Source organism: Anser anser (genome assembly GCF_964211835.1).
Source record: "Anser anser genome assembly, chromosome: 11".
Taxonomy (NCBI): Eukaryota; Metazoa; Chordata; class Aves; order Anseriformes; family Anatidae; genus Anser; species Anser anser.
Genome location: NC_139732.1, coordinates 12,236,643 through 12,264,189, shown reverse-complemented (window position 1 = coordinate 12,264,189; position 27,547 = coordinate 12,236,643). Strand labels below are relative to the sequence as shown.

Below are 27,547 nucleotides of genomic sequence, written 5' to 3'. Positions count from 1 at the left end.
CTCCCTGTCTGTGCCACGGAGCGTCGGGTTATCCGCAGTGAGGGCCCGGCAGCCTCTGACCCAGTGGATGTACCCAGCCCGTGCCCCGTCAGGGCAGCCTCGTTACTGGAAATCCACTGTCTAGTAAAACCAGAAAGTAGCCGTCTATCTTCCTCAGGTAAGCCTGGTGGGGAGTCTGCGTGCTGCTGGAGGGCTTCTCTCTCCCTGGTGCTTTGAGGCTGGTCCAGCACTTGGTCAGACCCTTCCCGTGCATCGGGCACGCAGCGCTTCTGAGTTAACTAGGGCGATCTTCTGGAGCTGTGGTAACATGCCTTGTGCCTCGTCTTTTTGTAAAGACCAGCTAGCAAAGAGATGCAAGGCCTTTGCGGTTCTGTGTCCCTTGCCATCCCCATAATGGTGTCCCCAGAGTCACTTGTGCTGAAAACAGCGTGTGGCTGGTTTTGTAATCAGGAGGAGAACGTGCGTTTCTTTCTGCAGCGTATACCTAAGACTAAAAGCAAAGCTTGGAAATGGGATGCCTGTTTTTTTTTTCTTTTCTTGTATCAGCACAAGACTAACCAGAAGATCCCTCTGCTGCTTTTGTGTCTCTAGGGAAAATGTCAAGGAGCTTGAGTGCATGCATAGGGGTTTGTGTGCTGAGTGCTGCACCCACGGAGCTGAGGAGAGCTCTCGGGCTGCCAAAGAGGAATTGCCATTAGCGAGGAGAGCGCTGTCGGCAGGCTTGAGCAGGTCACCTGTAAGAAATGTCTGTCTGAAACTTGCCTGGCTGCCATCTCAGGCTTCATTCACTGCTCCAGCGGGCAGAGAAAGTGCAACAGGGCTTTGAAATCTGAGCATTTATTAGAGGGAACCGATGTCATCCTGTGGTACACAGTACTGGAGGCGTGCAAGGGGGCAGCACTCCGAGGAGAGGGGAATTTTTACAATAACTGTAGCTCTTAGACATGGGGTGTCGATAAGCATGCTTACAGTGTGTCTTCCTTCCCATCCTCCTGAGAAGCTTTGTACCTCTCGGGCTTGGTTGTTGAATAGGAAAACCTGGCACAAAAGGTAGAAGGGAGCAAAGGGTGACTGCACAACTCTTCTCAGAGTTGTGAGTTACTCATTAATTGCTGGTTTTCCATTCCAAATGCACTCACTAGAGAAAGTCAGCAGCCTTCCCTGCCTTCTGGGGCTTTCCCCACACCTGAAGGTTTGTGCCAGTTAGTGGGTAGGCTGTGAGTTTTAAGTCTCCTTTACAGCTGACAGTAGCACTAGGCTTTGCTGCATCTGATCTCTTCGGATCTCGGGAGCCCTGCAGTCCAGATCCTGCCAGGTGAACAGAGAGGAGAGCACCTTAGAACCGTAGTCCCGTAAGCACGAGCTGGTGCGGTGCCTCCAGCGCTGCCTGGTGCTTAGAGCAAGGACAGCAGAGCGATGGCAAGACGTCCCGCTTTGTGCTGAGCTGAGCCTGCACACGAGAGTAAAGATGTGCTGTTGCAGGGACCCTAGTTATTTGTGTTAGTGAGAGCTATTCAAACTTTGTGCTTTTTTTTTTTTTTTAAGTTCTTCTGGATGATGTTTTTAGCTACTCTGTTGAATTCTGGAGTTAGCCGTTAGTTTCCAATGGACACGTGGTCCTCTGACGTGAGGGCCGATAGCTTCTGGTGCTGAACCGCTGTGTAGTCTGCATCCAGGGTTTGTCTCAAGAGAAGTGAGAGCTGTGGGATGGCTGCTGCACTGGGTGTTCCAGACAGAGGACCTCAGTGCAGTTGCTTGAAGAGCTGCTCACCTGCCAGAGGCTGCTGCTGGTGTTCGGCAAGCACAGCTGAGGTTCTGCTCAGAGCATAACTGACCCGATGTGGGGCATTTTCCTCTCAAGCCGCTCTCTGTATCTCCTCTGGCTGCACCATAAGCTGTTTCACCTTTCTGATCCCAGTAAGAAATGGGCTCAGGGCTGCTCTTCGTGCACTGGTGCCCTGCTGCTGGCCGCCTGTGCCGTCTCGTCTCCTGGGGCTGAACGGGTGCTCGAGCAGGGGAAGGCGAGGAGCAGAGTGGGAATCTGCTCTGTCACTTCAGTTCTGCCTCAGAAGTGCACTTCGTGCACTGCACCCATGTCCTTCATTGTGTTCCCCAAACACGCCACTCTCAACCTTCCTCAGCTTTTAGGCAGACTTCTGCTGCTGCTTTTCAGTATTAATCGGCCAGATTCCTGCGGTTTTGCTAAGTTAAAACTGATGTTTTGCCAGCTGGTGCAAGGTTTCTGGAAAGTGGGTACGTTTTCCCCAGGGTCTGGGGCTGGAAATTGCTAAATTCATTCTACTTAGTGCTTCAGTAGAATGTAGTCTTACCTATTTTTAAACAAAATGCTTCAGTGAAATAAAAGCGAGGACGTGCACGGTGCAGCAAATGAAACCTCCAGTTGCATAAACAGATCAATAAACTGATTTGTGTTTGCTGACCAGAAGAAAAATCTAATTGCAAGTACTCCATATTCAACATTTGTGGTGAAACTAGAATAATTGGAATAATGAGAAATCCAATTTGCTTTTGTTTGGACTTTATTCTTCTTTAGGCTTCATTTAACTGGACTGGTGCAATGCAAAGGCTGGTTATTGCATTCACAGTGTCCAGGTCTTGAGCCAGGCTGGTAAGTTCTTTATGGAGTTCTTCAAATTCTAAATCACCAAGTTTGCCATCTTTTAATACGACTTGAAATGATTGGAGTAATATTGTCCCTGGGGGCTAGGGGCTCGTTTCCCTGACCAGAATCTCCTGCTCCGTGCTGGGCAGTCACCAGACTGCTGACGTCTGAATGCATCTGAGCAGCAAAATAACTCTCAGGCTGCTGCAGCTTCCAGATCTGTGTAGTTACTAACATCTACATCAGGAAATAATGCTTTCCTGGATGTCCTGAAGATATATTTTGGAGAAAAGTATCTTTGTGTGTCGGTCCTCAAGTATTTATTCACTTGAGTGCATCTCTTAAATCTCTATGCGTTTAAGTAAAAAAAAAAAAAAAAAAAAAAGAGAGAAGATGGAGATCCTGAAATGATTGTATCTCTATGATATAAACGATATTCAGAAGGGTAAAAGATTTTAGATAGATGTGAAGAAGTTCCCCAGGAAAAACAATAAGGCTGGAGTCATGCGAATCCTGGATTTGTTTTCTCCATTTGAGTGGGACAAAAAAGCTGTTTCAAGATATCTAAGTCATCTCAATTGCTGCTAACAATAAGGTAAGATGGTACTAAAGAGTGCAAAAAATAAATAAAAATAGTGGAGGTAAAAATCACCATTGCAAACAAAGTAGAACCATCAGCAGCATTTAATATCACTTTAGGTTTAAGTGGGTAAATTGTCTAGACGTACAAGCTTGGATCACTCGTTAGCATACTGCATTGTCTGGAGAATGGAAAACCAGTCCTCTGTGAAGGAACCAGAACTGCGGGAGCTCCGTCTGCTGGGAGGAAGAAAAGCAAGGAAGTGATGGGAGGTTAGTGGGTCGCAGGCACGTAATGGTGAATCTCTGATTTTAACTGTAGGAATAACTGATACCTTAAATGAGTTTATAAAAATACAGAAAACAGTTCTTAAAATGGTTTTTGAAGGCAAGCCTGGTAAAAGTGGAGGCAAAACCTCTTCCTGCTGGGTTTCAAGGAACTCCACCAGTCCATGGAAGAAGGAACCCAAGCAGACTGGGAGGTTCCTCAGATCTGCAATGGAGATCTGGAGTTCAGAAGGCAGCCGGTATGTTGTATGTTGACTCTGACTCACCAATTTACATCCAGCACTACCCTGGATTACCTTTCATTATGCCAGTAAAGATTTACAATGAAAGATAACCTGTGAATTGATCCCCTTGGCTGTTTATTTAGCAGAGGAAGCTTCTAATCCAAAAGTTGGCAGGAAAGGTATGGGCTTGGTGCGTGGTTTATGCCTCCGCACGTCAGAGGCAGGTTTGGCTTTTTGGTTCTATTGTTACCAATAGCATAAAGGCTGTGCTCTTTAAAACGTACGTGGTTCTGTAAAGCAGACTGGTATGTTCGGTTGCAACTCTTATTGTTGTGCTGTTTTCTACATTTGAAAGGTTTTTTGCTATTTTATATATTCTCTTTATAATCTAACCCTTTAGTCTCTGATCAAAGATTGTCCATATTCTATTATAAAAGTGTCTGCTTTTTACTTAGCTGATGAAATGCATCTTGACAATAAATGGTAAGAAAAAAGTTATTCAACGGCAGTCCATGACAAACTAATTATATTTGAAAACAGCAGACAGAAAAGCTTGAATTTTAAGGCATTTTGTTAACTTACTTAGTTCTTGAAACGTAGACGGGAGTGCATTTTGTATGTGGCTTCAAAACACAAAAGTGGTGTCTAATCCATGAGAGAGTGCTGTGCTTCCTTCCAGAACACGATGGCTCTAATGATTAGAAGTATTTTCAATTCCTATCCTGAGTATGCTCAAGAACACTTAGTTTTTTGTTCATGTACCACTATTTCCTTTCTATCGAGTAGTTCCTATCATTTTCTCCCTCTTCCCATGTAGAGTTAGAGACAGTGATCGTATATCCCCTTTGACCACTTTAGCTAAGGTAAGTAAGCCAGACTGCTTCAGGCTCTTGTAAAACAGACTTTCTGTGCCCTGATGGTCCAAGCAGCCTGCCCGTAGCAAGAGTTTGAGCTCATCTTTGCTGACGGGACAGGACGGGCCGCAGGTAGGCGGCAGCACTGTGGCTCTGAGACCATCCTGCCTTTCGGCTCCAAACCCTCCTGTGGATTTAGCTCTCTTGCCGCTGGCTTCTAGCCTTTTTGAAGGAGAAAATTGCTTTTGGTAAATTGCAAACCTCAAAAAAATCAGGACATACCTTTCTGCTTTTTTTTGAACCTTTTGTAGAAGAAAAGGGCATTATACCTGACTTTCCAGATGGTGGACCCTGAATTTTAAAATAGACACGTTCTTTTCTTCCTCACCAAAAGGGGAATGAAAGACACGGAACAGCAGCCTGCTTTTTTAACCCGTGTGCTGTTCTCAGTTACACGTGTGTGGCTGTGAATGACGTTCATGTGATGTGTCCCAAGCTTCAGTGCATGAATTGCAGGGTGTTTTTTAATGCCGCTCGGACTGTGGTCTCTGCGCATGTATTGGTGGTTGCAGGAAGGGTGAGACAACCACGCAGCAGCAAGCAATTGCAGAAACCTGCTGTTGCCTGGGTCCTTTGGATGCTTGTATTTTATGCTAGCCAGGCTGCCCACCTCCACCCACTGCTTCAGTGGATTTTGCCATGGTTTTCTTCCCAGCTTTGTCCACAGCTCATTCTCAAGGAAACATTCTCCCCTCTCCCATTGATGCTGCTGCAGTCTTCTGTCAGAAGTGAAACGGTTCCAGCATGCATAGCTGTGTGCTTAAGGTTTTAATTAATTATTTTCTGGCTTGGTTTTGTTTCTTTAAAAACGGTATTTTGTCAAAAGAAATTCCTTCCTGTTTTGTCGGTATGCATTCATAAGGATTCCTTACACCTAACTACACCTGCTGGATTTAGAACTTTTTACTTGTGACCTGAGCGTGCTCTCTTATGAGATGTTTGGGGGAAGAGCTGAAGGCTGGGAAAAGGGAGGGATCTAGGTGATTTGGGGAAGGAATTGGTTTTGGAAAACAGAGGAATAAAAGGGATGAAAAGGGCTGGTTGCTTACAGGCAGGTGGCAGGTTGGTGTGCTGGTCTGGCCGTGCCCCACGCTGATCCGAACGGCTGGCTGTGTGCGTGTCCACGTGCTCGTCTGCTAGCTGGGAAGGCAGGCTCAGCCGTGCTGCTGGTTGGCCCAGGGGCACGGAGCTGAAGCAGCTTCATCCCTATTGAGCTGCTGGATTCCCTCTCCCCTCGCAGGCTCTTGAAGTAATTGTCTCATTCTCCTTGGCTAGATACTGTTGGTTACGACTTGGAAGACTAGAGGATGAAAGAGCAAGTGGAAGAAGCAGAATGCCCTGAAGCGCCTTATGGGGCTGGGAGGAACGAATGAATTAATCAGCAGACTTGTGCCAGGATGTTTCGTGCTAATTACCTCTTTTGTGTTTCAGCCCTGGCCCAGCGTGTCCAACCTGGCCAAGGATTTCATCGATCGCCTGCTCACGGTGGACCCCAGTGACAGGATGACAGCCCTTCAGGCCCTGAAGCACCCCTGGGTGGTCAGCATGGCAGCCTCTTCCTCCATGAAGAACCTGCACCGTTCCATCTCCCAAAACCTTCTCAAGAGGGCATCGTCCCGCTGCCAGAGCACCAAGTCCGCGCAGTCCACGCGCTCCAGCCGCTCCACCAAGTCCAACAAGTCGCGGCGGGTTCGGGAACGGGAGCTGCGAGAGCTCAACCTGCGCTACCAGCAGCAATACACGGGCTGAGCACTGGGCTGGGACCTGCCAGAAGTCTCTCCAGAAGCCTTCCCTGCAGTGTAGGTGTGCAGCACCCTTTGCTGCACACGCACTTGGTGAGGAACGTCCAGGTTCCTCCCTCCCCTCCTTCAGGTGTTCCCCCGTGTGGAGGAAAAGGAACCTTGTGGTGGCCATCGCACCCTGCGGGCACTCCTGGGCGAGCAGTGCCACAGGGTCTCATGCAGGAAATGGAGCAGCTCTTGTGGGCTCGGAGCTCAGAGCCTCGAGGAACAGACAAATTAAGGAGCTGCTAAGGAGGAGAAGAGCTCTTTCTGTAGCCCAGGAGCTTGGTTGTTCATAGTTATTTATTGATTCCAGAGCGTTCAGTTTCTCTCACTTGCATATGAAAAAAAAATCACTCTAAGTGCACACCCGTGTGCACATACACGTGTATATATTTAAAATGTTATATATACACTTAGTCTGAGCTGGTTTAGTCAGACTCTGTGGTGCCTTTTCAGTCAAGCTGGCATGAGTCACATGCGGCTAGAACCGGGCTGGCTCTGACTCACAGCGTGCTGCCCACCAGCTCCCCGTCCCGACGCAGCGCCGAGGAGATGCCAGACAGCAGCAGCTTTCTGTGACGGCGGTGGAGCTGCGAGGCTTCCCCGAGGGGCTGTCGTTGGCGTGGTGACGCGCAGGGTTTGCTCACGCCACGCGGAGCTGCTGTGCAAATCGGCAACCAGACTGAAGTGCTGCGACCTCGGGGCTGGAGTCTGACTCCGGTTATCCTGACTGCATGGGTGCTCCTGATCGAGGGGCAGGGAGAGGAGGATCGTCCTGCAGGAACTTCGTGGTCCACAGAGAGATGTCCTTGGCGAGGCAGCTTCTTGGGGGGCTCCTTACCGTCTGCCTTGAATCGTCCTCCAGCAGTTCTGTTAGGGGCGCAGGGCTTCTGAGTCGGTATAAAGCGGTAGGTAGGGGAGGCGAAAGGACCCTGCGCTGCTGGGGCAGATGTTTTGGGTGTCCTTGGAGAGACAAACGCAAGAGCAAGTGCAGTTGTACTGATAGGGGTTTCCCTACTTTCAGCAGGACTGGTGCCCACCACGTGCGGTTTGTTCTTGTTGCTGTGACTTGGCCCTCTCACTGTTACCAACCACGTCACTTCAGCACACCAAAGCTTTGGTTCCCTGTCCCCAGCTGTTGCCATCACTTCACTGGGACAGTGAAATGGTGTTGGGAGCTGGTGAGGTGGCCACAAATGCCTCTGTAGGATCAGGGTAGGGGCTTGACTAGGAAAAGCCCAGTCCTGGAGTGACAGCAGCAAGAGACATCGCAGAAAAGCTGTGGAGCCATTAGGTGTAACTTAAATCCACCAGGGAAAAGCTGCCCTTTGGCTTTTCCTCTGCTGGATGGGTGATGGGGGGACCTCTTGTGAAGGACCTCTCAGGGGAAGGTGGGTGCTGCAGGGCTGAGCTTCGTGCAAGCCTGCTGAGATGTTCTCCCTCCTAGTCAGTGCAGCAGAGCAAGGCACATTTGGGGTAGGTTTGGTCTCTTGCGATAGCAGAGGCCAGGTCTGAGTGAAGGCAAACGCTGGTTTTTGAAGCTTTTCTTACGAAGCCCTGCAGTTTTACTGTGCATCTAGCAGGTGCTTAGCTGGGTGATTCAGTCTGTCCAGGCTCTAGAGCATGGCTTTCCCTCTAGGACTGACGTCTGTGCCACCGTGTTGTAGTGTCAGCGAGGCTGTAAAGGTTCCGTCGCATCTGCAAGGAGCTCTCACCCTGCTGGCCGCAGCCCCGCTGGTCAGCAAGCAGCAAAGCAGCACGGCTTCGGTGGGAAAAGCGTGACTTTTCCGCACTGGGGGAAAAAAAGGGAATTTAGGGGTGTGCTTTCCACCCCAAAGCTAGGAGGGGCCGTAACCACTTTGAACACAGCTTGCTGTTCCTAAGCTTGTGATGAGAAATATGATGGAGGAAACCCAAGGACAGCGGTCGTGCATGCACTTGCAGCAGGGGTGAATTCTAAATCCTTTGCGCGGGTTTGCACGTTATTGAAAGCTCTGGGCCCCTTGCAGGCTGCCCTTTCCTGAGTGGCCATCCTCCCGCATCACATGCGGTCTTTCTCCCATCAACATTAGCTGGTATTGCGGAATTACTAGTTGTTTTTCTTCAGCTCTGTGACCTACAGAAAAAAAAAAAAAGGTTTCTTCAGATCCTTCTACCTTTTGTTGTAGTTTTTCCTGTTTCAATATAAGGAACTATAAATCAGACACGATTTCTGACGAAACAGGCAGCTTGCCACGTTCTGCTTCATTAACGGTTCAGTGCCCCTCAGGTTACTGCAAACAGCTCTTCAAAAGCAGCAAGTGCTCTAAGGCAGATATTAACTGGAAATTGTTCGTACCCTGTGTGTTAAGAGATGGCCAGATGCTCTCTGAGGGTTTCTGGTTTTGAGCCATTACTTGTAACAGTCTTCTGCATGCTTTGAGCATCACACACGATCTCTGTGATCTTTGTCCTCTTAGGTGCTTTCATGGCCCTCCCCAGATCATCTTGCGTGTTTATCCTTAAAATAGGTAGTTTGCCTATGCAAGGAAGTCAAACTGATGGACTGAGCCAAGACCTGGAGTCTGAGACCCTTTCCTTTAACCACTAGACCATCAAAATGCCCAGATGTGTGGATTTGAAGGTGAAGAGGAGGTCAGGATGCTGAGCTCTGATCTGACCAAGCTTGCTTCTCCTCCTTCACAAAGCAGAACAAGAATCTTCCCATCTATGGCAACTTTTGCTTTATTTCTCTTTTCAGCAATTGATCTTTCACCAGGAAGAGTTCGGAGTGATGTTAGTTGTGAGTTTGTGCTATGACCTGGCTGCAGTGGGGATCCTTCGCGTGCGTGAGCAGTGCTGGCTGGCTGCAGCCCACCTCTTTGTGGCATGGAGGTGCTTGTGGTCCTCAGGCGTTGCTGTTAGGGAATTGCACCAAACAGGACCAAGTCTGTTCCCTCCAGGGCTTTGGCTTCTCTACAGACAGAGCTTCATATCTCTTTACTAATGCAGTGTTTTCTCTTGCATGGAAAAATCAATGTAAATATGGGGAAAATCTTCATGGGCTTTCCTTTCATCATTTGATTATAACACTTCTGCTTCAATCCCTCTTCCTTTTCTAAATTCGGTGTTTGTAGGGGCTCTTAGATGCAGACAATAGCGTGTGTGGGCAGTGGGGGGACTAGCTGAACTCCATCCGAGCATCCCTTGGTGTGCTCAGTGATCTTTGTGTTTTTGCTTTGTCTGGAAGACTGTGATGGTCCAAACGCTGCATTGCAAGGTCCAGCTCAAGAACAATTCCTCGGTGCTTTTACCCTTGCAATTGTGGCACATTTTTCAACTGGGTCTGATGGTGGGGGGGACCGGCTACGTGCTGTAATTCTGAGCACTTGGTTCAGGTGCCCTCAACCTGTGCTCTAAGAAGCTCTTCACTGTGAATTTTCTTGATCATATGTCTTCGTATATATTCTGCAGGGGTGTCTCAGCTCTTGGTTTATCTTACATCTCAGGAGTTTACGCTTTTCAGAAGTGCCTTGCTTGAGGATGGTAGAAGTTCAATCTGATGTTTTTCTTCTCTTATGTTTATTTTTTGTTTCCTTCTTTCGCTCTTAATGGTGGTCCTTAATTTGGCTCGTGGTGTTTTGAATTAGCCAGGAAAATGCAGGTAACAAATACGTGTCCCAGGCTATTGCTGAGTTTCGATGGAGGAACCGTTAGCTGGGTGCAGATCTCAGCAGAGAGCGCTTGTGTTTCCTGTACTCTGTTATCAGAATGAAACGAAGCTGGAATGACACCTAGTGGCAAAGTGCAGCGTGTCCTTGTCCAGATGCAGCCCCCTTCCAGTTGCATTCCTGCTCTGGGGGAGATGCCGGGGTTTGGTGCGCTGATCACGCCTGCAGCCTGCGGCATGGAGCCGCCCTCTCGGCGTGGCACTGCTCGCTCCCGTGCCCGTGCTGCAGAACAGCCTCGTAGCCCGCACGGTGTGAGCTTTGAGTTAGTGGGCACCTGCCTGAAGGGTGCTCGCTGCTGGGTAAAATGATGTGCAGTCACCCCCGGCATCTCAAAGAGATGTTCGCAAGCACCCTGCCTTGGGGGTGCTGGGAGAAAGCAAAGGCTAACGATGCTGGGGCTAGAAGCAGTGGGTCTGGGACTTTCTTGGGTCATGAGACATGATGAGAAGCTCAGGGTGTTGCGTCCCAGCATATTTTCTTTCAGGGAAAAGCAGTTTTAAGGAGTAAAGGGGTTTCTGTGTGTTTGTCTTTTGGAACTCAGCACTGCTGTGTAAAGAAATCCCACCACTTTGTCCTGGGAGTTTGCCTGCTCTCCTGGGGGCAACAGTTAGAGCTTCAAGGAATGCTGCCTGTTGGTTCCTCAATAACCGGTTGGTTCCTCAATATTTTGAAGGGCTATTGGAAATGAATGGGAAAAGGTCTTCCAGAAACAATGTTAGGTAGTCTACGGACTGTTAAGCTTTGCATCCAGATTTGAGTACATAATGTATTTTTCTACATGTTTTGCTAAAAAGCAATTACTTGTCCGGGTGTGATTTACTTCTCACCCTTCTCAGGCTTCTAAAAACTAACACACGGGCCTAGTGGCAGTAGAAACCCGCACTCCTTCAATCCAGCAGCAGTCTGTGCCATTTAATATTGGGATTACAACACCATCCAGGTGCTTCTGCCAGTTCCTGGACTCTGTTCTTGGAAATGTACAAATGTATGTGAAGGACAGCCTTACAGCCTCGTGGTGGGTGTAAGCCCAGACAAGAGGGCTCTGACCTGCTGGCCTGTGTAGTGATGTGGAAGCCGGCTGCAGCACAGGGCCTGCATTACACACTTGTTCTGGAAACGAGAAACCTCAGACTCTTAACTTCATTGCCATTTGGATATTTTCTTCCTTTCGTTCATGTTCTGCTCTGGTAATTTACATTTTCTTATACCCTGCTCTGTTTCTCAGTCCTGTTTTCTAGCAGAACCATAGCGTCTGCCTGAGATGTCAATACACTCAGCTCATGCCATGCATGGACATGAATTGTGGTTAACTCCACTGTGGGGCCGTGGCTCTGGATTTTGCTCTGCATTAGCCACAGTGAGCCCCGAAGCGATGTAACAGCAGACACACGGTGCCTTGGGGGTGGGAGAACGCTCCCTGCGAGGACCCTGTTGCTCAGGGTTGGCGCTGCCCTTCACCTCGGGTTGGATTATACCAGTTGTTTTCCAGGCTGCCTGTTGCCATCCTGCTGCAGGCTCACGGTGGGCATCGAGGTGCTGTTCTCCGGGGCGCCCCCTTCCCTCTGCCCGCTGCTTTTCTGGAGCCCTCTGCAGTGGCTGCTGCAGCGCCTGGGCTCTCGGTGCCCGCTCTCATCCCTCGCTCTTCCAGAGGGGCACCCTGTACCCAGCCCCGGGTCCCTGCACCGCTCTCGGGAGGTTTTTGGTGCTGTTTTCGGACCACTCGGTCTCGTCTTCCAGCCTGGATTAGAAATGCAGCTCTCAGGTCAGGTGTGTGCATGTCAGGTGTGCGTTACTGAGCGGTGAATTTGCCAAAAAAAATGTGAAGCAGCAGGGATGCCCCGTGGTAGCGGCATCACGGAGCTTGGAGCCTTCCACCCTTGGCACCTCTTTGGTGGAGAGGGCTGCTGTCTGCCCGGCGACGTGGTTTTCTTCTCCTGCTGTCCTCCCCTGCGGTAATACTGTAGATCCCTTGTGTGTGACAGATGAGCTCCTCGCCGCTGTCACAACTACGTTGCACTGTGTTTCTGTTGAATGTGGAACAAACCCTGGCCCAAACTAGAAATGAGCACCTACCGCGAGCGCACGCAGATGCTGTGAGTTTTCCTGTTGCCTTTCGCTATGGAAAGACACCTCCCGGGAAGCCCTCTGGCCCAGAGGCCTTCCGGTGCTTGCTGTTATTTTTGGTTGCCGAATTTCCTGTGCTGGGTTGGAACCGCTCGGAAGCACGGCGGTCATGTCCTGTTAGTCCCCGGCGGGGCCGTTTGCCTCGAGAAGCATCCAGTTCTGTGACTCGCCTCTGTGTCCTGCCCCCACGCTGAGTACTGTCGCGTAGAGTGAAGTCTGAACCATTGTAATTAGTCTGTAACATTATGATTAGAGTGTACAGAATTATTTATTTTGTGTACTCTGTTAAACACGTAAATGTATTCTGCGTACCCCGTCGCTCTGTTGTCATTAATCCTGGCACACGCGCGGTCCGGTGGCTGGAGGACGCTGCTCGACAGCTGGGAACTGTGGTCAGCGAAGGCACCAAAAGCTGGGAGCTGCTCGCCCCGCGGCAGGAAGGCACCAGCGTGCCCCGAAAGCCTTCCCTGGCTTCCTCCGTGCGGCTGCCCGGAGCTGCGTGAGGGAGGCCTTGCGCAGGGGCTGCGATGGCCGTGGGATGCCCCAGGTGAGCCGGGTGCTCAGCCTCCCCGCAGAAGTCACGCTTTGGTCGCTGGATGGGTGCTTTTGGGCACTTTGTTCGCTTTTCTGGGGCTACAAGGTGGCAGGCAGGGCCAGAGAAGTGCTCTGGCTTGCTCACAGCAACTTGTCACCTCTCCACTTTCACTCTTTTAAGGGCTGATAGGAAAACCTGCAATAAGGAGAGAAAAGTGCTGCTTCTGAACCACATCACACTGCAAGGGAGGGGGTTCTTCAGGGCTGAGGGGGCAGGGGTAGGGGTGACGGTGACCTGAGCACCCAGCAAAAGCCTCTCAGGCAGTGCTTTCTCCTGCCTGTGCAGCTCCTCCCTGCGTCTCCGGCTGCCTTTGAAGTCGTTTAGAAGCCAGCTGAAGCCAAGAGCGGGCTCGTTCCATGGGGCAGTTTTATTTCAGGTACCGCTGGGTGAGAGCACGAGCCAGATGTCACGGCAGACCCCTGGGCACAGTGTCCCTGCGGCTGCCTGCCTTAGGGGGGCTTTGCAGGCAGCTCAGGCTCGGGTCCCGTGTCCCCGCCCCAGCTTTCAAGGCACGGGGCTCTGCCGTACGTCCGTGTGTGGCATCGCGCTCTCTCTGTGACTGCTTGGTACAAGAGTGATGACAACGTTTTGGGCGCTGCGATTCATGCAGTGAGGGTTTTATATCACGTTTGCATCACCGGTGAAGAAAAAAACGCTGCTCACGTTGGGACGGCCTGATCCTGCTCCTCTCCGCTGTGTGCTGATGACCAGCTCTAGTTTGAGCTGCCAGGAGCCAGCTCTTAAGCCCCTGAGTAGCTCATGGCTTTTTTTATTTAAGTGGAGATGACACAGGGTGCTGAAGAGAACACTTTGGGAAAAGTGGCATCCACCTGCCCTCCTGCCTTTGTCCGGCACATGCCCTTGTCTTAAGAACATGATTGTGTGAAAATACCACTTTCTTCTGAAAATCCATTGCCTGGCCTTAATTTTTTTTCTCATCTTCCAGTTTTCCTTTGGGATAGCACCGAGTTTACTGCTGTGTTACCCCGAAGCCTGCACGTGCTCTGCAGCATGCTGGCTCCAGCTGCCCCCTTGTCCCTTGCTGAAGAGACGGAGCTGCCCGTGACACTTCTCCCTCTCAGCTCGTGTGTTCCCACACTGTTCCCACACTGCTACGCGTGTTACTGCTTTAAACTCCAGGCGAAGGTCTTTTATAAGCCTGTGCACCCAGCAGCACCCCCCCCTCCCTGCATTTTTTGCAAGCCTCAAAGCCCTTGCTGGTGCTGGGCTGTAGAGCTGCTGGCTTATAGAGACCCTGAGCCGTGCCCGAGCTGCAGCCGGCCCCATGCCCAGTGCTGGGGTTGAGCCATGGATGCCTCCAGGCTCAGCAGGTCCCAGCCGGGCACCAAGCTCCAGCTCCAGGATTAGGGCAAGGAGCCACGTTCTGCCCCCGTGCTCCTGGTCCGCGCCACGAGAGGAAAGGAGGCAGAGGCCGCGCCTGGCGCAAGCAAATGGTGGCACTTTATTGCTCTGCAGCGCGAGGAACCTCACTTTGTGTTCAGCCCCTCGCTGGCAGGGCTGGAGGTGCCGGGAGGCTCTGCCCAGCTCCCCTTGCCTGGGCACGGAGCCTGGCAAAGGGATCCCTGCGGCCCCGGCTCTACCCCCGAGCGACGGTGGAGTCGATCCAGTTTCGGAACTGGCTTACGCGGGTGTAGACGGCAGGCGTGCGGATGTTGCAGTTGCTGTTTCCCCAGGAGACAATGCCGATCAAGGTCCAGACGTTCCCGTTCTTGTATACAAGCGGGCCCCCGGAGTCACCCTGCGGAGAGGAGAGCCCCGGCTTCGCTGTGCCTCCGTCCTGCTGGTGCCAAGGTCCCAGGACCTCGCTCCAAACCCATCTCTGCCACCCCAGACGCCTGCTCCCCTAGGAGCTCGATCTCAGGCTCCCCAGGTACAACGGCCCCCATATCCTCAGCGGCCCCGCGGTGCAGGGGGGATCCAGCTCCTTACCTGGCAGGAGGAGGCGCCGACCCCCCCGGCGCACAGCATGGAGCTGGTGATTTTGTTGCCCCAGTACTGCATGCACTGGCTCTGGGAGACCAGGGGCAGGGTTACCTGCTGCAGGCGCACCGCCAAGGCGTTGGCTGGGGAAAAAAAGCGGTGTTAGCTTGTGCTGGGCAGGCACACGGCCCTGGGCTGCGGGAGCACACGGACATCGCTGCGTAAGGGCACGGGCACCCCGGGGAAGCTCCCGCTGGCAGGCCCAAGGTGCGGGTGCTGCCCTGCAATGCATGTGGCCGCTCCCTGCAGACGTACCCCTTGCACACTCACCTCTGGGAAGGTGCAAGCAGCCCAGAGCAAAGGCGAGCTCGTGCCTGTGCACAAACACCCCTGGGGATGTGCCCACACCAACACACACGTGCACATGGTTGTGCACGTCCGGACACAGCCACTCAACCGCACAGCTCCCTCCTCCCCACGGGCACATCGTGTGCTCCTCCAGCAGGTGCCCGTGGGTACCCCGCATCCACCAGGCCCTTTGGGAAGGAGGGTGGCCGCACACGGCCATGCACGCCGTCTTCCCCCCGCTGCAAGAGGCAGCGTAGCTTGCCGGGAGCCCACCGAAGCCGCAGGGTACATACAGTTTGTGTTGGTGCGTCCCCAGCCGGTGGTGACACACTGCAGGTTGCTGGGCAGAGCCAGGTTGGCTGGGGCCAGGCAGACGGGGGCCACGCGGGACCCCAGCTGGGCAGGCGAGGAGAGCTTCAGCAGGGTGATGTCGTTGTTGAGGTTGTAGGCGTCCCAGTTGGGGTGTGTGACGGCCTGCCAAGAGCCAGAATGTCTCGTCCCAGCCCTCCAAGAGCCACCGCGCCATGGCACGGAGCTGTAACCCCCTCCGCACCGCATCCACCCGACTCACCTTCACCACGGTCTTCACCTGCACGGCCTCTGAGCTGGAGCTGCGGTCATATTCCCCGAGGACAACAACGTGGGAGTAGGGGCTGCAAGAGGCGTGGGGGGTGGTCAGGGAGCCCTGTGGCAGCCAGCACCTGGCCCAAGGGCTCCGCAGCCCCGGGGCTTGCAGTGGTGCCAAGGGGCCAGCTGGGGAGGGAGCCGTGGGCTGCTCGGTCCCTTTGGTGCTGGGTTTTGGGGCTGCCCCGTGATGCCCGGCGCATCCTGAGGCTGTGCCCGTCCCTCGGCCGGTGTTCCCCGGCACGGGGCTGGGGCTGGCGGGTGCCAGAGGGCATCGCTCCTCACTTGAATTCGCAGTGGGCAGCCGTGACCACCCAGTAGTTGTTGATCAAGGAGCCGCCGCAGAAGTGGGATCCTGTACGGGTCTGGGGAGGAAAAGGGGGAGAAGAGCTGGGGCTGAGCCCTGTGGCTGTGCCCAGGGCTGGGGACAGGCAGGGGGTGCGGGCGTCCCCTTGGGTGCCCGCCCACGTCCCGAGCCCAGCACCCAGCCCTGTGGGAGCAGGACGGTGACACACCTGCAGGGACACCTGCCAGGGCCAGGAGCCAGACACCGCATTCTGCCCGTTGATGATCCTCTCGCTGTACTGCAACGAGGGGCTGATCGCGGGCACCCCGCAGCCTGCGGGAGATGCTCAGGGGCACGAGGGTGGCCAGGCACAGCACCCCGCTCAGGGCTTGTGCCCAGGGGCTGCACCCCTGCTCTGCGCTGCCATCCCCGCTGCCCCGGGCCTCCTGCACCCCAAAGACCTGCTGGCACCTTGGGTGCTGTGCCTGGGGGAGCAGAGGGACGCAGGCCACTGCACCTGCCCGGTACGGTGCCACATCTCTGGATGCGTGGCTCTGCTTACCTGAGACGGCGCTGGCGAGGGCCAGGCAGGCAACTGCCCACAGAAATGCCATCCTGGGAGGACGTGGCCGCGTCTCAGGGCTACGGGCTTTATAGCAGCTGGGAGCCGCGTGGCTCGTGGCCAGGCAGGGCAAGGTCCCCGTAGTGCCTTGTCCCAGCTGTGGGCAGCGGTGCTGTGCCAGGCCTACGCCTGCCGTGCCCCAGGTGGCCGTGGTGTCAACGGCTGCAGGAATGGGCTGCAGAAAGGCACCAGGGGCGCTTGGGGCACTGCTGGGATGAGTTGTGGGGGTCCTCGCTGCAGCCTCTGATACTACAGGGAGTGAGGGTCCTGTAGGGCCACGACAGGGGCACATTTACCGCTTGGGCTATTTGCTGGCACACAGGTGGGGCTGAGATAGGTGCCAGTGCCTGGGCTGTGGGAGACCGCCGCGTCCCCAGGCCTGTTTCAGATCTGCTTGGCACCAGGGCTGTTCCCCTGTGTGGCTGTGACACGTGCCCGGGAAGGTGCACGTCCCAGCTGGACGTTCCCAGGGCCCAAGGCCATCCCTGAAAGTGTGTCCCTGTGCAGGTGAGCGCATCCCAGAGCCAGCTGGGGTGAGCAGAAGCCTTCCCAGGCAGCCAGGGACTGTGGAGAGCACACGGTGAGCCCCTGGGAGGATGGAAAGGCTGACCCCGCAACCCCTGTGCCACCCCCCAGCAGCTTCCCAGCCCCTCTGACCCCAGACTCAAGGGAATACTTCTGTCCCCCCCAGCCTCCCCTGAGTGCCTGGAGCTATTCTTGGAGCGATGCTGAGCACAGGGACAGAGTCTCTGCTCTGTGCCACCCCCGTGCCCTGTCCTCTGGCACGTAATCAGGACACTGGCAAGTGCGTGCAGAGCTCAAGTCTTTATTTCTGTATCAGTGCCATACATGGACAGCAGGATCAGGCCCGCCACGAGGCAGCAAGTGCAGCAGAGTGTGGAGGTCACCTCTCCTGCCAGCCAAGGTGCTGTGGGGCTGCGCACACGTGCAGGCCAGGCAGGAGGAGACGGCAAAGGAGGGCTGGGCAGGGAGCTCCCAGGGGAGCTGAGCACAGAGACCCACTTCGCTCCGGGGGAGGAGATGACCAAGCGATGGACAATGGCAGTGGACGGAGGGAGAACCAGTGCCCAGCGCTGCCTATCACGGAGGAAGCTGGGACAAGAGGACGCTTGATGCACAGGTCAAACTCCTTTCATGTCCTGTAAGATGTTGGAGTCTTGGACTTCAGTGCTGTTGCGGATGCTGGCAAGAGAGCTGGGTCCAGGAGTTGGGCAGGTCACCACAACTGAGCTCTCTCTTCATGCCCCCAGGGAGAGTTATGGCATTACCCAGGGTGGTGAGACCCCTTCTTCTCTATTGCCATGAGCCACGATGAGCTGGCTGAGATGCTTCCCCCCCATCCATGCATGGCCTAGGCTGGTTAACAGGAGAGGGAGTCCCTACATGGCCAAAACCCTCTGGCAAGCCTTGGCCTAGCAAGGCTCCGATTTGTCTCAGAGCTGGGGTGATCAAAGCATAAATGCCCAGGCTGCTCTGGCTGTCTGGATCCTCAGGGAAACGCAGATGTCTCTGCAGCCCCATGGAGAGTTGGCCTCACCCCAGCTGCAGCCTCCTGTCCTTCGCTCTGCTGCTCTACTTTCTCCTACAGGCAATAGGTTAAACCTGAGCAGGTCTCAATTGCTGCCTCAGCAGGCCAGCAGAGCTGTGGGTTGAATTTTCTCCTGACCCAGGTCTCCTGGGTCTGCTTAGAGGGGTGACAGTTGGCTCAGCAAAGCAAGACCAGAGAAGGATGCTACGTATCCAGCCTGTCCCCGACACAGGGCAAGGAGCAGCGCAAGGGGGATGCCACGTGGCATCTCCGTTCTCCCCACACACAGCCTCGGAGCTCTCCCGCGTGGTCTGTGTGTCCATGGGGGCAGCGGGGAGCGGGGCCGTGGCAGGCAGCGGGTTGTGTCAGGCACACTTGCCCTTGCGAAGGCAGAAGGGCAGCTCTGGTGCAGGGACCAGGATGGTGCTGAAGATGGGCTGGTAGCTCTCGGGCAGGGCCTGGGGGTGCTGCGCCATCATTTCCAGCACCATGTGTCGCACCTCCTTGGAGACGTCACCCCGGAGATCCAGCAAAGTGGAGATGTGCTCATCGCTGGGCAGAGAGCAGGAGGTGAGCGGGGTGCAGCTGGCCCACAGCACCGCCGCCTCTGCAGCCCTGCACAGCATCGCTGGGCCCCGCAGCGCTCGCACCCCCCCCCCAAACCTCCCATGATCCAGAGAAGCTGAGCTGAGGCTGGGGAGAGCTGGCACTTCAAACCAGCCAAATCTTTAAATAGGCTTGAAAATAATCCCGCAAACCTTATAATTTTTGGTTTTGGCATTTCTTTTTTTTTTTTTTTTTTGCCAATTGTGACATTTCCAATTTGGTTTTGTGATTGCTCACCCTTTTGGCAACTAAATATGGACAGGTGAATGCCACAGCAGAGCTGCTTTTCCCTTTATGTCTTTGCCCTTGGAAATTTGCAAGAATCCCTCAAATCTGGGACACGGGAAAAGGAAACTCTTTCTGCATGCTCTGCAGCCCAAACCTGGCTCCCCAGTGCAGTCCTGCCTACCCTATCTCATGGGAGAGCAGAGCTGGGCTCCCTACCTGACGTCAGGGTACTTGGTGATGAAGCCCAGCACCTCCAGGCTGAGCAGAGCCGTGTCTTTGAGGCAGAGCAGCTCCCGCACGGCAAACACGGCCTCGAGGTTCTGCTGGCTCCTATCCAGGCCCTGAGAGGGAGAGCGGGATGTATGTGAGTTTCCAGCCAGTTTCTCCTCACAAGTGCACCACGGGTAACTGCCCCATCTTTTTCCTAAGCCAATGCACCCACTGGAGGGGAACAGCTCGTAACTCTGCACTGGCCTTGCTCTGGGGCTACCCTGTGGCATGTGCAGTGCCCCCTTCTCACAGCCCCACCCCAGCTCCCCACCGCCTTCGGGCACCTCTCACCAGGCTACAGAAGAGCTCCCGGAGCTGCGTGGCGTCCTGCAGCAGGCGGTCGCAGAACTGTCCCCGCTCCTCCTTGCTTTTGCACACCATCTTCTTCTGCATGAGTGCCCGCAGGTACTGGTTTGCAACCAGGACCTCGCACTCTGTCAGCAGGAGCTGGGCACCAGGGCAGAAGAAAGCTGTTAGCTCTGGGGGTAAGACCTGAACTGCCCAGGAAAGGCAGAGGGGGAAGGGGCCAGACACAACACCAAGCACTGAGGACAGAAGGACAGCTGAATCTGGGGGAAACCCCGAACATCTCTGCATGATGGAGCCCCTGGGGCTGCTCTGGAGGACACGGGCTCTCCAGCAAATCTTCAGTGACCGTGGCTCTGCATCTCCGCTCCCCTCCCAGCACCCTGCTGCCTCTGGGCTGTGTCCTGGGCCGCAGCACTGCACCCTACTGCCCGCCGTAGAATCACAGAGTCATAGAATGGCCCAGGCTGGAAGGGACCTCAAAGATTATCTAATTCCATCCCCCCCTGCCATGGGCATGGACACCTTCCACTAGACCAGTTTGCTCAGAGCCCTACATCTTTGCCCTAGAGGCAAGCAGCTGGTCAGAGGACACGTGAGAGAAGCCCTGCAGCAACTGTACCGTGAAGACGGGTTTCTTGACACGGGAGAAGTCCTTTGCGTACTTGTCTATCACTTCGCACATGCTGTTGACCAGCTGGGACCCGGAGAGCCACTTACGGGAAGCCAGCTGCACACACAGGGGCTGAAAAGAAGCACAGAAAAACATGAAGTGCCCTGCACCGTGTTGCTCTTGTAGCAGTTCCATCTGAAGGGTGGCACAGCACCCCATAGCACCTGCCCTCCTGCTGCCTGGAAGCATGTGGGCTTTGCCTTGCAAAAGCCCCCAAGCCTATTTGTACAAGAGGGCCCTGCCAGCAAATAAACTAGGAGTGACGTAGATTAGGAAATGGATGGAAATACACTGGGACCGCCACTTTTGGGTCTGTTTGATGCCCACAGATCAGCATTTTGAGCTTCACCTGGGTCGTGGACTTTCACAGGGCACTGCACCCAGGTAGCGCCTGAGGTTTGGGGCAGCAAGCTTCTCCTCACATGCTTGCTTTTGGCCTGTCCTTCTGCAACTTAATTTTTAATTTCTACTCCCTTCCACTTTCCCTGCTTAGACAAAACATGTTTTTTTCCGCTCAGGGCTATGACCTCCTCCTCCCCTGCTGTCCTTGTCGGCAGCATCCTCTTCCTGCCTAGAGGCACACATTCTCTCTGTATCTGCTGGGGCCATGGCAATCTCCACACTGCCTGTGAGCGCTTCATCCTTTAGTGGCTCTTTTGTTTCCATGGCATTCACCTTCCAGCCCTAAATAACAATGCCATTATTTTTTCCAGATTTCGTCCAGACTCCAGGAAAGCTAGATTTGACTATACTGGCAGGAAATGACTTGGGCAGTAACAGATTGGCTTGTATCCTCTGCACGGACACTGCCTCTCTCCTGCTTGGTTTCGTGCCATGGAACAGCCACAAAAGGAGCGCAAGGAAGCCCAGGTGGGCTGTGGCTCCCAGCCTCTGTCAGTTGGTGGTTTTGGGGCTATCTGCCTTGGTGATACAGGGTGGTGCTGGCAGGCAACAGCCATCGTGTGAACTCCTGGTGGTTTATCAAGGCCTGGGAGCCAGGCTGGCAGGGATATGTTTGCAGGATGATAGCCAGCTGGATGCAGCCCGCTGTTATGGAGCACATGGCCCACATCCTGGGCAGGAGTAGGCAGTGTAGCAATAGTGCTGTTCTCTGGGGACAGGTCTGTTGCATCCCCGCCAGCCTCAGGGACTGTGGACAAACGTACCTGCAGGTCAAGGAGCAGCTCCTCCAGCAGCAGCTGGCAGGCTTTTTTCTGCATCCTGTCTAGAGCAGCCTGGAGGGACACAGGGACTTCTCTGCAGGCAGAGTCGGGGTGCAGAGTGGGGACAAAGGAGCTAGAAGAGAGAGAGAAGGAAGGGGACAGGTAGCCTGGGAAGTACAGTGGGGACACTAGTCCCACAGGGAGCTGGCAGGGGGATGGAGAACTTGTGGTTCCTTGCAGGTAGAGTGGTTGCTCTGAGAGGCAGCCAGAAGGTGCTGAGGCTGGTGCACGTTACCTGAGAGCCAGGTTGTTGTTGAGCATGGCCAGTAGGTAGGGGACGTAGTACTTGGGCATGGTGGGATCCTTCTGGTGCTCCTTCCCATATTGCACTAGGGCTTCCCGCAGACTGCAACACAGCGAGTGAACCACGATGGGCAGGCACCTTGCCACAAATGCCTGGAGCAGGGGTGCTCCCGCAGCTCCTGGGGGCACATGCGCTTCCCACAACCCTCCCAGCTCACTTGGCTCTTTCCAGTCCTGCCATTGGGAGGTAAGATAGTGGGTAGGATAGCGGGACCCATCTTGGACCCCGTGGAAGAACAAGGCTCCGCACTACCAGGGAGGCACTTGGGTGAACAGGCCCTGGAAGCTGATGGCCACCAGGAGCTGGGACAGCAGCCCCACGGGTAAAAGGCTGCTGAGCCTTCCCCGGCCTGGATCAGCACTGGGTGCCACGTGGCAGATCTCTGCCATCAGCCTATGGACGCAGGGTCTGTGAGGAAGGGAAGGGGTGTGAGGGGCTCCACTGACCGGCCCAGAAATGCCTCGAGCTCCTCCAAGGCCATGTTGTAGACCTTCTGCTGCAGAGAGCTGGTGATCGAGGAAGTTACCTTGATATTACTATTCAGCATCTGCACGGGGAGAGGACAGCAGAGGTGAGTCAGTGGCTGCAGGCCATGGCCCCCTTTCGGGGGGCTCTCAGCATGGCCATGCCCCAGCTGCTCCTCATGGGGCACTGCACATCTGCCCCTCAGTGGCAGCCCAGGAGCGGGAAGGGGAGAGCCTGATCACATCTCAGAGCTACAACAAGCACAATGTGGCCCTAGACAAGCCAGCAAGACAGCAAGGGCACAAGGTGCCGACCCGTGGTGCCGGGGACCCACCTCTATGACATCAGTGGGCAGGTCTGACTGGAAGAAGCCCTGATGGTCCGTCTTGGGTTCCTTTTCCCTGAACCACTCCTCGAACTCCCTATTCAGGGTCCTCGGCATCCACTCGAGCACACTAGCCTGTGGGAAGGACGCCCGCCATGGCCAGCCCAAGACGTCAGGTACCAGCACCCTCCGGACCCAATGCACAGCCCAGGAGCAAGTCCTGGGCCTCATCCCCCAGGCTCAGGGGCCCACACTGCTCTCAGAGCAGATGCCTGTGAGGTGGCCACGGCTGGGCCCCTGCACGCACTGCACATGTGCTGTCCTGTTCACTCACCTTGAGTTTCACCACGTATCTCCTCTCTGTCTGATCCACAAGCTCGGGGGAAATCAAGGGGCCCAGAGAAGAAACATCCACTTCTGGGAGAAGGTCCGGGTGACCCATCATCTCGGAGCTGGAGGGCAGAGGTGGCACAGGGCTGGGAAGACCTGCGTTTTCCAGCAGTTCCTACCTCTGCCCTCCCCAAGGCCACCCCCAGCAGCCAGGGACTGCGTGCTGGTGACAGCCTGGCTCCCTGCACCTCCCCTGCTTGGGGTTGCCGCTGACCTGTGGTACACATGAAGCACCCACTTAAGGAGGTGGAAGAGCGCCTGTTTGTCCAGGTCTTCTCGGAGGATGTCTTGGAGGTGGCTAGCGAGGGCCTGGTGGTACGTGGCGGTGCAGACGCTGAGGATGTTGTAGTGGGCTGGGACGCACTGGACCATCAGGTCCTTCACCACACGCAGCTCGGACACGATGTCCCTCTGCAGCGCCTCCAGGTGCCTGGACAGCCCTGCATCCACGCGGGTGGTGTGGAAGTGGGTTCCTGTGATGGTCTCCTGGAGAACGTGGTAAAACTTCTGCCTCCAGCCCTTTGGGCGGCCAGGGGGCAGGAAGGTGGCATCCAGGAGCAGAGTATCGTCTATTTTCTCCTCCCTCTCGATGATCCTTACGGCGGTGACGAAGAGAACTGGGTCCTCCTGCACCAGCTGGAGGCTGCTGCCCACAATGCCCCACAGCTGCTTGGCCAGGCTCTCGTTGAGCTCCTGCAGGCCACTGAAGTAGGACAGCACAGTTGCCTGGGCACTGGAGAGCCCACGAAGGTGCAGCTGGGAGAGGATGTTATCCCGGAGGTGCTCCATCATCATGATCTCCACGTGGGCCTCCAGGAGGTGCTGCCCACGGAGCAGCTGCAGCGTATGGGAAAAAACCTCGTGGACTGTGGGAGAGGGAGGAGAGATGCCAGGATTGAATGCTGGGGACAAAGGGGAGCAGGTGCTGGGATCATGGGCATGGGGTAGCAGGGAGATCATGAGGGGAAGGGTCTGAGATCTGGGCCTCTGGAAACACAGTGCTGGAAGAGGCCCTACAGAGGCGGCGGCATCTCCATCCACGGAGACTTTCCAAACCTGATCAGCAAAGCCTGAGCAACCTGCTCTAGCTTTGCCACCAGCCCTCTGCAGAGCCCAAGGTTGGACTGGAATATTCCCGAGTGCCTTTCACCCCAAATCCACGAGCACTGGGCCAGTGCCTTACCCGAGAAGAGCTGGGGCAGCACCTGGACCACCGAGGCCAGCTGCACGTGCTCTGCCATCAGCGCCCGCATCTGCTGGAGGTCCTGGAAGCGGTCCGCGCAGTCGAGCAGGGCCCATCGCGCTGCCCCCAGCTCCTGGCACACGCTCTGCACCTCCTGGACCGCCGACCGCAGCTGCTCCAGCCCTGCACTCACCCCCTCCAGGTAGGACTGGACGGTTGACTGGGGAGCAGAAGGGAACAGAAGGCAGTGGGGAAGCTCTCAAAGGCTGGTGGACTCGCGCACCGTTTGCCCCAGCCCTGCCGGGCCTCTCTTGCGTGCACTTCCCCAGCCCCGGAGGGTGAGAGCTGCCTCTGCCACCGTGCCTTCTCAGATCCCTCATGATGACCCCATCCCACCAGCTTCAAGAAGGCTGCTCCAGCGACAGGAACGTCCCGTGTCACCCCTCTGAGGACACTAAGTCACATTTTACTGAGACCGTGTGCAGGGTTTGGGGGGGCCAACGGCTACTGAGCATGAGGTGGGAGAAGGGCATCACGGTGGGGTTACCAGGGCAGCAGGGTGAGCAGTAACCAGATGTCTCCTTTCAGATTTAAAATAGTACTTTGCTTCCACAAAATCTTTACAGGCCCCAGGGCCCCAGGATGTCCACCAGTCATACTGATGGCATGAAACACCTCAGTGGCCATAAGCCCTGCTCCAAAATGGATTTCCAGTTTTTCCAACCCTGCAGCAGCGCTGGCACATCTTCACGCCCCGTCTGCCCATTTAGCTTTTGGTTCCTGGTGCAAAGAAGCACTTTTATGCAGGATCAACAGAAATAAGTTGTTGTTTCTGAGGCAACTTAAAACAAGTTGCCTCTTGGGCAATTCACCCACATTCAGGGTAGGATGAACCATCTCCAAAATCAGACTGATCAGGTTATTCGTTCTTCAGGTTATGCAGAAAGGGATCACAGAGTCACCCTGACCAGGGAGGTGTGCACATCCCTTATTTACGCGGGCAGAAATACTGCTGCTCCCGCGGGGGACCTGCAGGCAGGGATGGGGCAGGCGGGAGCTCTTCGCCTCCTCCCGGCCGTGGGGAAGCGGAGCTGTGGGTGCTGGGAAGGGGCAGTGGTGGGGAGCGCTGCCTCCCGCACGCGGGATGTGTCCAACACTCTTAGCGTGTAGTTTCGAAGGATGGACAGACACAGGAGACTCATTTTAATACTTCGGACAATACCCAGGGGTATTAGGTGGTGGTTACCAAATTTTTCCCCTAAACAACTGCATTTCTCCCACCGGGTGCCGACCAAAGGACAAGATTTTTCCAGAGGCAGAAAAAAAAGATGATTCAGTGCAGAAGACCCTGGCTGGGATCCCTGCTTGGGGAGGTGGCAAAGCACCCATCAGGCGGGACGTGCCAAATACCCACCTTCAGCCGCGACTGGATGGAGCTGTTCCTCTGCGTCTCTCGGCTCCGGTACTGCCCGAGCCCCTCCAGATTTTCGGGGCGGTAAAACACCCCCGAAGCCCATTTCAGAGCAGCTCCTCTCGCTAACTTCTCAGCCTTTTCCACCTCTGGCCACTCCTCATCTGGGGATGAAGCCAGGGGTTAATGAGCGCAACGAAGCCTCTCCTTGCGGGCAGGAAGGGCCCCCGAGGCCAGAAGCAGGAAGCCGGCCGCGAGCGGACGTCCAAGCACACCCAGATGTGGGCAGCTGGACAGCACGGCGGCGAGCGGGACCTCCCGGGAGGGCCCCCAGCGATCCCACCGCAGAAGGCTGCCCTGAGGAGCTGTCACCCAGCCCGCCAGCTCAGGACGTCACCCAGGCTGAGGTGACCCAGCATGACAAGGACGGGTCGCCCAGAGGGGTCTCATGCCACAGTAGGGTTAGGGCAGTGAGTCAGCAGCTGGCGCGGGGAGCTGGCGGCCGGCACAGCCTCTGCGCCTGGTGGTCCTGGAGGGGAAGGAGCCTCCGGCCGGGGCAGCTGCGCTGCCGAAAGCTGAGGCGAGGCCGGGAGCCTCCTGGCCTCGTTGGTCTCCCAAAGGCACCTGATGCGTCTGCGCGGGGCCACAGCGTCCTGCCTTAGCCCCAGCACAGCGCCCGAAGCCGTGCCAAAGGCTTTCTTGCCACAGCCCCCGGGCTGCGATCCAGCGCGGCCGCCACATGCCAGCCCCCCCCCAGGGCCTGCTTTCACCGCGTGCCCCCCCTCCCCAGCACCCTCCCAGCTTGGGGCTCCGTCACTCCATGGGGATGTCGCCCTGTCCCCAGCCGGGAGCGGGCACCGCCGGGGCTGGGGGCTCTGGAGGACGGCAGCGGGTCCCAGAGAGCGCTGGGGAGGTGGGCAGCTCGCGGGGAGGCAGAGCTGGGCTTCCACCCTCCCGAGAGCGCAGGGAACAGGGAAAAAAAGGAGCGGGAGGTGGCGAAGCGGGGAGCGCGAGGAGCGCCCAGAGCAGCAGCAGCAGCAGCAGCAGCATCCCTCCCCGCCCGGCACCCCGAGGGGCTGCCTCACCCCGTTACCTCTGGGGCTCGCGCCCTGCTCGTCGTCCGCCGACGTGCCCATGGCCTCTGCGAGCTCCAGGGCCGCGGGGCTGGGCCGCGCGGACGAAGCCGGCGGCCGTTTCCTCAGCGGTCCCCGGGGTGCTCGTTGGGCGCCCGCCGGCTCTCGCTTCGGGGTGGCGGGGCCCGGGCAGCGGGGTGGGAGCGGGGTGGGGACGGGGGGCGAGGAGGGATCGCGGCCCCTCGCAGCCGGGCGGCGCGGCCCGGGGGGCACCCACGGCGGGTATGGGGTGACCCCGGTGGGTACGGGGTGACCCCTGCGGGTACCGGGTGTCACCAGTGGGTACGGGGTGCCCGCAGTGGGTGCGGGGTGACCCCAGCGGGTGTGGGATGTCCCCAGTCGGTACGGGGTGTACCCCAGTAGGTACGGGGTGTCCCCAGAAGATATGGGGTGACCCCGGTAGGTACGGGGTGACCCCAGCGGGCACGGGATGTCCCCGGGAGATACGGGGTGTCCCCAGCGGGCACTGGGTGACCCCGGGAGATACGGGGTGACCCCAGCGGCCCGGGTGTGTCCCCGGCGGGTACGGGGTGCCCCCGGGCAGCGTGGGCAGCGGCTGAGCTTCGCCCACGGGGGGCACGAAGAAGCAGGGGCACGGCGATCCGGCCGGGCAGCCGCCGTCTCCGGTCACCGGGAGGGACGCGGGGCGGTCCCCGTGCCGCCCGCCGCCTCCCCGGGGCGCGGCCGGGGCCGGGGGCTCGTGGCGGAGGGGGGCGGGGGGGGGACGGGGCTCGGGCAGCCCCGGGGACCCCGCCCCGAGCGGGCCCCGCCCCCTGCCGAGGCCCCGCCCCCCCTCCCGCCGCTCCCCGCCCCTCCCTC

General features: G+C 56.2%; 3 protein-coding genes across 16 annotated transcripts in view; 1 reads left to right on the top strand and 2 right to left on the bottom strand.

The window, feature by feature from the left end:
• The window catches only part of PSKH1 (protein serine kinase H1), a 37,985-nt gene extending 25,428 nt beyond the window's left edge, over positions 1 to 12,557 (top strand). For all 6 annotated transcript variants that reach the window (XM_083852037.1, XM_083852033.1, XM_083852038.1 and 3 more), the window contains exon 4: positions 6,060 to 12,557. In XM_083852037.1, the coding sequence (XP_083708163.1) occupies positions 6,060 to 6,377 (318 nt within the window). In that variant the 3' untranslated portion in view covers positions 6,378 to 12,557. The remainder of the gene's footprint in view (positions 1 to 6,059) is intronic.
• CTRL (chymotrypsin like) lies at positions 9,955 to 17,325 on the bottom strand. Of its 9 annotated transcripts, XM_083852032.1 has the most exons (7): positions 16,603 to 17,325; positions 16,270 to 16,373; positions 16,040 to 16,119; positions 15,702 to 15,783; positions 15,424 to 15,604; positions 14,792 to 14,925; positions 9,955 to 14,600 (listed from the first exon to the last, which is right to left on the bottom strand). In XM_083852032.1, the coding sequence occupies exons 1-7, from the start codon at positions 16,952 to 16,954 to the stop codon at positions 14,439 to 14,441; spliced, it is 1,095 nt and encodes a 364-aa protein (XP_083708158.1). In that variant the 5' UTR covers positions 16,955 to 17,325; the 3' UTR covers positions 9,955 to 14,438. The 9 variants fall into 9 exon arrangements, with proteins under 9 accessions (XP_083708158.1, XP_083708156.1, XP_083708157.1 ...); XM_083852030.1 differs by having other exon boundaries at positions 16,040 to 16,373; XM_083852031.1 differs by having other exon boundaries at positions 14,462 to 14,925; positions 16,040 to 16,373.
• Positions 17,326 to 17,468: 143 nt separating this feature from the next.
• On the bottom strand, positions 17,469 to 27,430 carry EXOC3L1 (exocyst complex component 3 like 1). The gene is made up of 13 exons (XM_083852023.1): positions 26,689 to 27,430; positions 25,599 to 25,759; positions 24,185 to 24,404; positions 23,216 to 23,867; positions 22,946 to 23,063; positions 22,621 to 22,746; positions 22,268 to 22,368; positions 21,753 to 21,863; positions 21,461 to 21,590; positions 20,244 to 20,366; positions 19,607 to 19,762; positions 19,262 to 19,386; positions 17,469 to 18,763 (listed from the first exon to the last, which is right to left on the bottom strand). The coding sequence occupies exons 1-13, from the start codon at positions 26,729 to 26,731 to the stop codon at positions 18,577 to 18,579; spliced, it is 2,253 nt and encodes a 750-aa protein (XP_083708149.1). The 5' UTR covers positions 26,732 to 27,430; the 3' UTR covers positions 17,469 to 18,576.
• Between the last annotated feature and the right edge of the window lie 117 nt (positions 27,431 to 27,547).

Excerpts from the sequence above, each read along its gene's own strand:
- EXOC3L1 (XM_083852023.1), bottom strand. The coding sequence starts at position 26,731 with ATGGGCACGTCGGCGGACGACGAGCAGGGCGCGAGCCCCAGAG. Across the intron at positions 21,864-22,267 it reads CTCGAGGCATTTCTGGGCCG|TCTGCGGGAAGCCCTAGTGC; the intron begins GTCAGTGGAGCC and ends GCTGTGTTGCAG. Across the intron at positions 19,763-20,243 it reads TCAAGAAACCCGTCTTCACG|CTCCTGCTGACAGAGTGCGA; the intron begins GTACAGTTGCTG and ends CCTGGTGCCCAG.
- CTRL (XM_083852024.1), bottom strand. The coding sequence starts at position 16,954 with ATGTGCCCCTGTCGTGGCCCTACAGGACCCTCACTCCCTGTAGTATCA. Across the intron at positions 16,374-16,602 it reads CCTCGCCAGCGCCGTCTCAG|GCTGCGGGGTGCCCGCGATC; the intron begins GTAAGCAGAGCC and ends CATCTCCCGCAG. Across the intron at positions 15,784-16,039 it reads GCTGCCCACTGCGAATTCAA|CCCCTACTCCCACGTTGTTG; the intron begins GTGAGGAGCGAT and ends CGCCTCTTGCAG.